The following is an 11,943-nucleotide window of genomic DNA, read 5'->3' on the forward strand; positions in this document are numbered from 1 at the left end:
CAGGAATTCTAATCAGAAATAACTACGGACTGCTCGGACACAGAAAAATCACTTAGACTCAAAGACTGCTGGACAAGTTTCAGACAAGGCATTTAGCCAACGTGCCTGAAAGTTAATACTGCAGTCACTCATCCTACCCCGTTAGTAGCCATCACAATACTATCGCAAAAAAGGTTTTCTGGATTTAAAAACAGAACAAAACTTAGATACTTTATTTCAAAAAATGTAGTGAAAGCATTGGCTAGTGGATGCAGTCACAGATGAGGCTGCTCTTCTTACACTTTTTCAGCTTACACACGTAGTTTCACATTTCCACATTCTCACTCCCATCTTTCTTCTTCTACCTGTAATCTAATTACCCGTGTTAGGCCACCCCAGGCAGCAGATCTTTCAGGGAACAAGGCACTCCTTTGGGATAAGGATCTAGTTACTGTGATCCAGAATTTTGTATCCCCTGGTTGAACTACTGAACAATTACACCTGGAGATAAACGCAAGCACCTACTTGATTCCTTCTCTCTGACTGATGTTCTGCCCTTCATATCATCTCTCATTCTGATCCTTGTAACAATTCAAATGCTCTACTTGGAAAAATTGTGCTCAAACACCAGCCAGACTGCGGTAATACTCTGGGATAATGGAGCAAGCTATAGACAAATGGAGGCACATAAAAGTGCCTGTGGAGTATGTGAGAGGCAGAGCAAGGAAAAAGGGGAAAAGAAAAAATCATCACCAAAAAAATGGGCAGATGCATCCAACTATCTAATATTAATCTGAAAAAATGAAAGCCTGATGTCTTCAGTGGCAGAAAATCAAGGCAGCTGTAAAAACTGCAGCATGGCTATGTCCATGTTAAACTCCACATAGTCAAAAACCCACCCTGTGACAATTTAAAGGATGCCAAAAAATAAACCATAATAAAACATTAGAACACATGGTGTAACAGGTCTATGAGTAAACTCTAATTAGCACTGTTGCTAATTTGCTTGCAACAGTTGCACACGGGCTTCAAGCAGGGGCCAGATCATATCTGTGGTAGGAAAAGAAAAAAGCTACAATCCATTAGGAAGGATTATATTTGTAAACCAGGCATCCTAAGAAGTGATTTCAGGTCTGTTTGGGTTACAGTCCTCCCAGAATAAAAAAATTACACCAGGTGTGCTTTTTAAGGGTTGTTGTTTAATGAAAATGCTCAGCATTACCTTTTGCACCATCTCCTTGGTATGCATCAAAATCTGAAATAAAAAAAAACCCCAAAGATTAGCGTATGATATAATTACAAGCTCACACATGCAAACATATCCATTAGGTTGCTAACTCCAAATGCTCTCACCTTTCAAAACAAAGCAAACCACCTCTCTCCTGGCAACACACAGTCACCTCAATACTCCTATTACATGAGTAAATTCTCATCTGACCTTGTATTAATGCTATTATTAACTCCCCTAAAACAAGATTAAAACAAATCTCAAAATTGCATGTGCACACACACGTTCTGCCTTAGGAAAAAACACTGAATCAAGCGCTCAGTCAAAACCTATTCAGGAAATGCCAGAACTAAGCCTCTTTCACTAATTTAGGTCAGTCGTCTCCTCCATATCTACCATCTTATCTCTTGATGTCATCGAGTTTTTTTCCCCCAAAAGTCCCATCTTACTCAGTACAGCCTGGATGGTGCTTCACTTAACAAGAACCTAGTCAGAGGGCTGATTACCCTTGCAACGATCTCAAAATGGGTTAGCAAAAGCAAGCTTCTTACGGAATCCAGAACTGGGACAAGGAGCTGGAAGAGAGATAGGATACATATATCGGATCACTGGGCAAATCTGAGCGTAACCAAGTTTGGTCCACGGCCAAGAGCGCATCCCAAGTTCCCGAGTGCTCTGAAGAGCAAGTCTTGGAAACAGCTACAGAGGCCTCACTTGAGCAGGCTACTGCTGCCATTTCTAATAATGGTCAGCATAGCGGAGAGGGGTGGAAGAGCATATCATCCACTGATGCCACTGTAGTGCAAAAAAACTGAATTAAGACTACCCTGATGAACAAACCGAGTAGCTGCTGCAGCAGGAACGGCTTGGTGAGGTTTGCACAGCCTCATGAGCATGAACATCTGGTCCATTCCCTCAGTCACCTGGCCATATTTCCACTGTATTCCCCATTTCCCCTCTCATCAGCATGCTGGTGCTCCGGCACACAGCTCCAGATTCTACCTGGTTAGTCTTAGTTCCCTGGTTTCCCCATTCAGCATAAACCTCAATTCCTTTTCAGCTAGTCATGCTACTTGTACATATTTAAACATTTAATTTTCTTTAAAAAGGATTACTTTGAACCACTTGTAACAGCAATGATAGATCACAATCTATTAGGTGAATCTGAACACTTTGAAGATAGTCAGGCAACACACTGTTTTATCAGATTATATTAAATCCAGTAACCTAGTCTAAGTTTCATTATCATTCATATATTAAATTGCAATACTCCTTGGTCATATTTGCCAAAAAGGCAGAATTATGACTTGTAGTCACTGTGACACAGGGCCGAGCAGTAGATGAGAAAAGAAAAAGCATGAACAGGGCAGAGCAGGCCATGCTCAGTGGGAATAAGACCATCTTCAAGGAAATCTCATGACTTTCACAAGACCAAGGAGCCTAAAATGAATTCAAGAGTCTTGACTGTCGTGATAATGACTACAGCTATTGCAGCAAGCAGTTCTGAAATGAAGGTGAAATGCCCACCTCTACCTAACAGTACACAGACAGAAAACAACACGATCATTCCTTCAACATTAATGGCAAATGTCTTTAATATTTCTGAACCTTTAAAAAAAAAAAAACCACAGTGATGAATACTGAAGTCTGATGCTCCACTACGCTTTTCCAGTTTGTTTTAAATTATTCACCAAAAGCTTTTCTTAGTGTCACAGTGCTCGACTTTGCAAACTTAATATTCTGTTTCAACATAGTTTCTGTTCAGGCACATTTTCCAGCCACTTTTGTCTTCAGAGAGAAATTGTTGCACCCAAGGATGGACTCACTCACCAAAGTACAAAGACATGAACTATGAAAACATAAGCTATCATTCCCTTCTAGGCACTTAAGGAAAGGTTAGTTTCAAACCACAACGTAACTTTGATACAGCTGACTCACAGTGAACGTCCTTGTTGGGGTTATTCCCCAAGCACACACGGACACCTGTGGATTTACACCCTCTGGGTAAAGTTCAAAACATGCAGTTGGTTTAAAGACCATCCACTGACGCTGCAAACTAGGTACTTGGACAATATGATTCCTGAACTCTGCTGAAGTCCCAAACCGCAAAAAGTTCAGCTGGCCTCAATCTTGGATAAAGAAGAACGGGAAAACAGTGAGTCTTAACTGCACATTCGCTCTAGGCTGTAGCTGCTCAGACGCACCCAATTACATTTTAATCAGATGCTTAAAAAAGATATTGCTCTCCTATTCGTCCCGTAGTCAGTGATTCATATGGTACCACCCCACCACCCTTCCATGGAGTTCTGAAACTTTCCTAAAGACACGTATTACTAGTACCTGACATCAAATTTCATAAACAGTAATTAGAATTCTAGCTTATTTACCCCCCACCCTCCCTTTCTCTCACTGATTATCTAACACCTACAGAGAAAGGTTATGCCCTTCCCTTAGCACTCCAAAAGCAAACCGGAGTCCCTGAAACAAAATTTTAAAATTGGACAGAGAAATGAAGAGTTTATATGTAAAAGAAAAGAAAGCCTACCATATTTTCCCTGGATAATCTCTGGAACTTTCTACGTCGTTCTCTGAAATAACACTCTCTATTAGGAGTTAAAAAGATAATTGTGGTGGGTTTTGGTTGGTTTCTTGGTTTTTTTTACAATAGGATTACCCCCAGCTGAAGAAGTTGTTTGACTATGCAAAGACCATTTCTCAGTTGTCTCCAAGGACAGCAGTGGATGTAGGCAATAACGAGAGAGTCACACACAAGTTAGCTTCATCAAGTGACTGGCATATGCTAGTGCTACCCGTTCTGACAGGAGATCAACTGTAAGTGCCAACAGCCCTGAAACAGAAGGTTATAAAGGCTTGCTAAATTCATTAATAAGGCAGTCGGTAGTTATCTGATTTTACAGCAACACCTGCATATTTATCTTCTCATTACCAATTGCATGATGGAATTTTTTTCAAGCACATTTCAAAAATCTGCCAACTTCAAGTGTAGGAAAAAAATAAACTTCGTAGTTAATTTTTCCCTTAACAAAGTACAGCTGTTGAGAATAATTGTTCGAGATCTTACCCTGTAATGTCAACTGCAGCAGAACAAAGAGTATTTAATTAGCAAATCTATCCAGTAATTCAACACCTATTATATAAAATGCCTTCGTGATTTTATTCAGGATAATTTGCTAAGAGGGTTATTACTGACATTCAGATGAAATTTAAAATTCCTACGCAAGTCGAGTCATAATAGCAGTAATGATCCCCCCAATCAGGAGATACTGTGTCACACAAGGTTCTTTTGCAATGCAGCAGCCGATTTCCTGACTTCTTAATTCCTGGGCTCAGCTCAGTGAGAGCCCTTCATGCCAATATTTCAGTCAGCAATACATCCTTAATGGGACTCTATTAAAATACCTAGAATAAAATGATCTTTTTTTTTTGGTTAAAAAGAATGACAGCACTGCTATCATATCAATCATTAGCAGTTTCTCAGAAATGTACGGCAAAGGAAGGGAGGTTTATAGTGAGGCTGGGAAGACAGAAGAAAGAAGGAAGAGAATAGGAAAATTGTTACTCAGTAGTTTCCTTTTGCAAATAATACTGCGCTGCTCATGAGAGCTGGATTGTCTCCTACTGCAGGCAATCCAAGTAGGAAGAATTAATTGCCTGGCAACCCATCTGTACAGCCATGCCCCCTCCCCCCCAGCAAACATATACTTCTAAAAACCTGTGAACTTCTCAGCACAGTGAACATCTGTGAAATTCTACTTTAACTTTATTCTTGTAAAAGACTGGCAACACGAATTCTCTCACACGTGAACTGCGAGTCATATAAACTGATTCTAATTGCAGACAATCATCAAACTGCAGACTTCCATGTCTTAATTCTATTCCAACTCACTAATTAATTGAAGATATGATTTAAGAAAGGGAACAATTAAAAATAAATAAATATTTGAAGGACAGCTTTATTATTATCCATTACGTCAAGTAGATTTAAAGATTCTTTATTTCAAAACCACTAGAGTACCTTCTGACGAGAGGATGCTAAAACCAAGCTAAGATACCCGAGTTAAAAAACAACAGGATAGGGCACAAAACTAAACACTGATGCAAAGATTTCTCCTGAAGACGCACAAATTTTCTGTAGATTCCTCGGGCGGCAGACATGAAGGAACAGAAAGGGAGACTTAAGACCAGGCTTAAAAGACTGACTGGAATGATTACAGAAATATTATACCAAAGATGCATTAACAAAAACAAAAACAAGCAAACAAACAAACAAACAAATCACTTCACACATTCATTTTGCACAAGGAGAAAATGTAACATAACAAACACTCTAAGGGCTTTGGCAAAAACTGTCTTTTTGAAGACTACCCATAGTTAGCTAGCGTAGACCTTGTATTTTTTTCCACCTCAGCTATTTGTTTGCACAATTTTAATAAGAAAATAATTGTCATCAGCTTTAGTAATTCCTATGAGCTAGTCCTTCCCATGACGGAGAGGAACAAACAAGCAGGAGGAACTGCGTTTCAGTATGGAACACCACTCACTAATCGACATCAGTACTTCTGAACCTCTGTACTTTTGCAATCTATTCATTAACTTTGCTAGCATTTTGTGGTAATTAGCCTCTAGCACTGATAAAACAGCCACAGGATGCTGCCAAGAGATTTTATTAAAGAGGACTTTCTAAAACGGTTTCTACCACTAGACAAAAAGGCACGTATGACATAAGGAAGAGTGAAAGAAAGGTGGAAACCCGGCTTGCCACGAGGAACGAAGCATTACAACAAAGCCCTTCCATTGGACAACGGACTCGGTTTAGAAAAGCTTGAGTGTCCAGATTCAAGTAGTTAATAAATAAGTTTCAAAGAGCTTTTACCAAGTATTTGCTGTACTTAGACAACACATTCAAAGCTACATCTCCCCAAAATGCATAATTTTAGAAAATGTTAAGAGTATCAGAAATACACCCCATGCTGCCAAAATTTTCCCTTTTCGGTTTCTGTCAGAAACACTGGAATTAACTTCCATACTGCATCCAACCAAGCTGACAAGCATTAATAAAACTTCGATAGATGCTCTGCATAAAACCAGTATTGGATGACGCACCAAAACCAAAGGGAGAATGGTTCCAGGGGCTGAAGCAGTGCACACAAAGATCTAATGACACATGTTTTCGCACCAACAAAAGGTAGGATCACTTCGCTCACCAACAACAGAAAACACACAAAAAAGGCAGCAACAGAAATGTGCTGAACACAAATAAAACCATGTGTACTTTTGTCACATTTTGACAGGGAATGCAAAGATGACAGTAAAACATTGAAGATGACGTGAATCAAAGTACAACTTGACGACAATGCTCCCCTGATGCCAGAAACAATTATATCTTTAATATCCTACAGAACATCTACTTCAAGTATTTGTGGTGAGTTTTACTAAAGAGAGGAGGAACATCAGATTGTACTAAGCTGTACAATTATTGGTTATTCTGCACAGTATACTACAAACCATGCTATACTAAAGCAAATTTCGCCTATTTTGGAAATATGATTTTGGTATTAGGATGAAAGGAAAAACCTAACAAAACAATGAAACATACTCCTACAGCTTTAGATAAAAGTTAAAAAATAAACAAAACACAAAAAAAAAACAACCCAAAAAAAACACCCCAAAACTTTTTGGTTGGAAATTCATTTAAAATCTTGGAAATGGAGAAACCGCATGCTCACTAACCAAGCTGAACACCTGAGTGCACAGACGGTAACTGACTCGGTTCTGATCCCACTCTGAGTTCCCAGAAGCAGTAAGAACACAACGTCTGGGTGGACAGAAGACGGCTCTATGGCATGGGCACCTCCTAAGCCTCCAGAGTCAGCAATGCTCCTTCCAGGGAAACCATACACTAGTACCCGTGGCAGTTCCTAGAGAAACACCAGGGCTCATAGCCTACCCACGGAATTATTTTCTGTCTGATCAACTCATTCAAAACTGAAAACCTAAAATGAATGAAGGAACAGGGAATTTTTCCCTTGTTTCACTCCTTGAAAAAAAACAAGATCTGCAACACATAAACCCCCTTGAAGAACACAATACTCAAAACAATTTCAGCTCATTAACTCTCATGCATACTTTTTATTTAAATCCATTAAATAAATCTATGCCTGATGAACCATTTGTACTTAACTGTAAGAAGCAAAGGTAGCTTTGTTTAATAAGAAAACCTGTGCATTTCAAGTACACTGCAACTACATCAAAAGCTTACCATCACCAACGCAAGTAAAACCACTTCTAATAAGCAAGAATACGACAAGCATCATTTACTAATTCCTAATAAAACCAAAACATGTGTTAAGTTATTCAATATTTAAACGCATACAGACAAGTATATCCACCTTAAAGACAACAGCAGCATTTGTTTCAGTGAAGTGAACATACATTTAGACAGGTAAGCTTTATTTTGCTTTGTTTCCCAAATTGAACTGTTTTAACACAATCACCAATAACCAGTCTCTCACAAGAAAAAAAAAATTACAAGAACACTAAATAATTAAGATTAGTTACTTATAAATCAAGGTTTCCTGTTTGTTGAGACAAGCTAAAATCCAGTCATGGTTTAAACCAGAGCACAGAGATTTTCCTCCGAATAATGTCAAAGCCTATTCCCTAGTAGGGAAGAATCACCATACCATCCTCCACATCACCGTTTAAATTGAACTATAGTTTTTAGAAATTACGTTGAAAATACATAAGCATGTCTCTCAATCTTGTGGTGATAAGAATGTAAGTACTGTCTCATCCCCCACAGAAGTCACTCTCATAGCCACGTAACTGGAAGTCCTAGAGAAATCAAGGAGGAGTAAAGAGAGGTTTTCAAAAAGATCAAGTACTTCCATAACCGAGAAAAACAAATAAAGCTAATAATACTCTAAAGACTGAAACATTTATTTTAAGCAGTGAACAAACTCAGTACTATCCTTCCTTGCAAATCAAATCTCCTCCCCACCCTCTTCTTTCCTGAGTAAAATGCAGAAAACAGAACTTACAACTCCGTAAGGCCTTCCTCCCTCATCTTGCAACTGCTAAGGAAAATTTCATTACAAAAAAAAGGTGCCTTTTCAGAAAGGCCCTTTAAGGCAACAAGGGAGCATGGAGGGAATTGGCAGGAAGTGAACCTGGATTCCTTTCACAAGGTTCTCCTGGCCAGCATCTTTTAATTAAGTCATAACCACACCCTGTGTGCCTGGAGAAAAGGGAAGGGCTGAAGTAAGACAAACAAACCCTAAGGAAAATATCGGGTGCAGAGAACACTTGCTACCTTAGCGTTCTTCAAAGGAAAAGGACTTCTACTGAAAAACACAGACTTTTTCTTGAAGAATCGTAAGCATTTTGCAATAGATATGCTGATCAGACTAAGGCAACCTCCCTCTCAATACAGGTGTATTCACTGAAAATGATGGTGAAATTTTGTAGATGAGAGGACATGCTACTCTCGGTAATAAATAGGTTGTGTGTGAACACTGAGTCCATCAAAAAAATCTTTGTAAGTGGTTTGAACGGCTTTAGTTCTGAAGAGTTCTTTCATCATGTCTAAGGTGCTGTCTGTCAAAGCAACATCTATTAAAATTCAGAAAAGTATTCTCTAATTACCACCCAAAAAAGTTCTCTTAATTTCTTAAACGACATGCAAGATTTTCATAAAGCGTATAATTTTGTTTCATTAAATTAGATATATTTATAAAAATAACTGTCATACTGTCTGAAGTTAAACAATACTCATTCCTCATCCATGGTTGCACTGCTGGTGCAGGCTTTTGGTTTTTATGTTCACCGACCTCCCTTTGAGTATCAAGAATTGCTTGGACAAGGCAGGAACCATTTGACTATGTGGGGCAAAATGATCTGTGCCAACAGTCTGCCCAGCGTGGTAAGGAGAGCTTTAGACCAAGGTTGATGGGGGTAGGAGCGCATGTCCATGAGGAATTTGCAAACCACGATGGGAAGCAAATAGATGACAGTGGCAGACTCTCCTCACTGGTGCCCAGTGAAAGGACAAGAAGCAATGGGCATGAAGTGAATAAAAAAAAAAAAAATCCCTTTAAATACAAAATCTTGCATTGTTTAAACACAAGCAAAGGCTTCTTTACTGCAAGGATTGCAGCCCAGGAAGGCTGTGGAGTCTCCATGCTTGGAGATTCTTCAAATCCCAGCTGGCATGGTCCTGACCGACGTGATCTAGTTGAACAGGGAGGATTGTACTAAACCATCTCGAGATATGCCTTCCAACCTCAGCTATTCTATGAGTCTGTGATCTACCCTTAGAGTCAAGAGTCAATAGCTTAGACTGTGTTCTACAGGTACCATTTTAAGAATCAAGTCATGTAAAAACACGCTTACCCTCAACTAAGGAACGTGGTACAAACAATTCGGAGTCTCCCACAGAGACAATTCTGACCTCCCGAGGGACAGAGACCCTGAATGACTCAGTGCCACCTTTAAGTCAGGTCATCTCCCTACTCTGAAGAAAAGGATCATTCTGAAAGCCCCCAAAACAACCTGCTCCAGATCTGATACGCTGTAGGCCTCTCCAATTAAGGAAGGAGCTCCTGTACATTCAGCTTCTTAACCATACTGGGATGTTTAGGTTTCCACCAAGCTACATGCAGAAGATGAGAGATCAGGTGCCTAAACGGTCCACAATTGTACTTAAAAAAACAAAGCATGTGGTGAAAGCAAGTTCTTTTAGGATTACCCAAACATCAGGTAGGGGGGTTGTGTGTGTGTTTGTAGAAAAAGAAAGAGAATCTGCTAGAACATGAATTTTGCCGCAGAGAGAAGTAACATGGTAGGTTTTTCATCATGCAGGAAACATACACAAAGTGCTGGAAACCAGAAAAACTCTTGCTGCAAGTAGAGAAATCTCAGGTGTTGATATTGTGCCACCTTTCCTGGTTTCAACAGATTACTGAAAGAAATTCAACAAAGATCATTCCAATTCCAAAGAACAACGAAACCTGAATGACATAAGGACTTGTAACAAATAAATATTTTTACCAAGTTATCTGTGCAGGATTAAATAACTACCAGTGATCAAGTCTCGGAAACTCACAATCACATTTGGCACTTTTTCACCACTTTGATCAGTACGAGTACCATCTTCAGCCTGTCCAGACACCAGCCGCTGTACTGACGTGGCTCCTCCACAGTCTCTTCAGAGCTGCCACGAGGGCTAGTCTGAACTGCCTGCTTAGGCGCCGTCAGGGAAAGAAAACAGTTTCAACTCTACATGGGACGCTTCACTTTTTCTGCTTCAGGCAGAACCTAGTAATTGCTCCAAAGATGTGCAAAGACACGAGAAACGTGCATGGTTAACAGCATGAAGTCTCAGTCAGATTTCCTATTTGTTCAGCGTGACTTCCGTACGCACTTGATGAAGCTGGCTTGGAGACAGATGGAAAGAGTTCCTGTCAAAAACAAAATCTGCTGGCCTCCCAGGTGATTAGAAGATGTATTGCTAATTTCTGCCATACACTTAGATCTCAATATACATATATTTTAAAAAGGTCAGTTAAGATTTTTACCTATTTTTAAACTAACTACAAAATAAAATTACTAGTTAAGAAGCCTAAATTGCTTGTTAAATAGGGTTTGCAATTGTAAGTCAGGAATAGGAACTGTATGGTGAGTTGGGGCAACTTCATGGTACAGACTTGTCCTATAAGGACATAGAAAAAAAAAGCCCATGTCACAGAAACTACTGTCTATCCACAGACACCCACGGTAATACACGTATTACAGCTACCTAAAGCAGCTAAGGATGGACCCATATTTGATGTCAGTGAGGCTCCCATAGAAACGAAAACATGCTCCATGACACGATTTTGCGAGTACTCAACTGAGAAAAGCTGAGCTTCGTGCCAAAGCAAATTCCTGAAAGGGATAACCTTATCACCAGCTTTTAAGATTTCAGCACTAAATGGTCAACTGGTCAACTACCTGACGTTGCAGTCTAGGGATTTTTAGTACCATTTGTAGTGTCTCTCATAACCGAAAACACTTGCACTGTTTTTCAAAACAGAACAAAGTTAGAGGCATATCAAAGCATTCAACCGATTTTTTCAGGACTACGAATTCATGCAAAGACAAGACAATTTCAGAAGCTGCTTTAGTCTGTCGTTAAGCACCCCACGTTCAGCCCACCCATTTCAGGATTTAGAGTATCAAAATTAATAGCAGTATGGCTTCATTACTAATAAAGCCAAGTTGTTAAGTTGTCACTGTGTAATACCACAGGATATGGATTTGTTTGTTAATTGTGAAGAATATGGAAATACGAAGACTAGAAAAACAAGTAGATGTATTTAACCTTTCAACATGATCCTCTAGGAATCCAATCCAAATACTGACTTTTAGCCACATATCAGATTAAAGTAGAGGAGTTTTGCCACTCATTCAATCCAAATAATTCACCCAAAATGATATGCTCAACAGGAATACATTTCTATTCTAATGATGGAAAAACCTTAATTACAAATGCAACTAAAGCATGCTACCTCCATAAATCCATTACTGCGAGAGAGGCATGCTGATTATTTTTTAAATCCTTAATTTGTCATTTAGACCTACTGTTATCTCATTTGTAAAGAATTCAAAACACATTTGCACAAAACTAGATTTCTGAAACATTAACAATGTTTATAAATCTCTCACTTATTTCCCTA

The 11,943-nt window shown here is 39.2% G+C and overlaps 1 protein-coding gene across 1 annotated transcript in view; it reads right to left on the reverse strand.

Moving 5' to 3' along the window:
- POLA1 (polymerase (DNA directed), alpha 1, catalytic subunit) overlaps positions 1 to 11,943 on the reverse strand; it is a 58,490-nt gene that overhangs the window by 9,498 nt on the left and 37,049 nt on the right. The window contains exon 13 of the mRNA XM_010133760.1: positions 1,202 to 1,234. Within this exon, the coding sequence (XP_010132062.1) occupies positions 1,202 to 1,234 (33 nt within the window). The remainder of the gene's footprint in view (positions 1 to 1,201; positions 1,235 to 11,943) is intronic.

Source organism: Buceros rhinoceros, unplaced genomic scaffold (genome assembly GCF_000710305.1).
Source record: "Buceros rhinoceros silvestris isolate BGI_N320 unplaced genomic scaffold, ASM71030v1 scaffold14213, whole genome shotgun sequence".
Lineage (NCBI taxonomy): Eukaryota > Metazoa > Chordata > Aves > Bucerotiformes > Bucerotidae > Buceros > Buceros rhinoceros.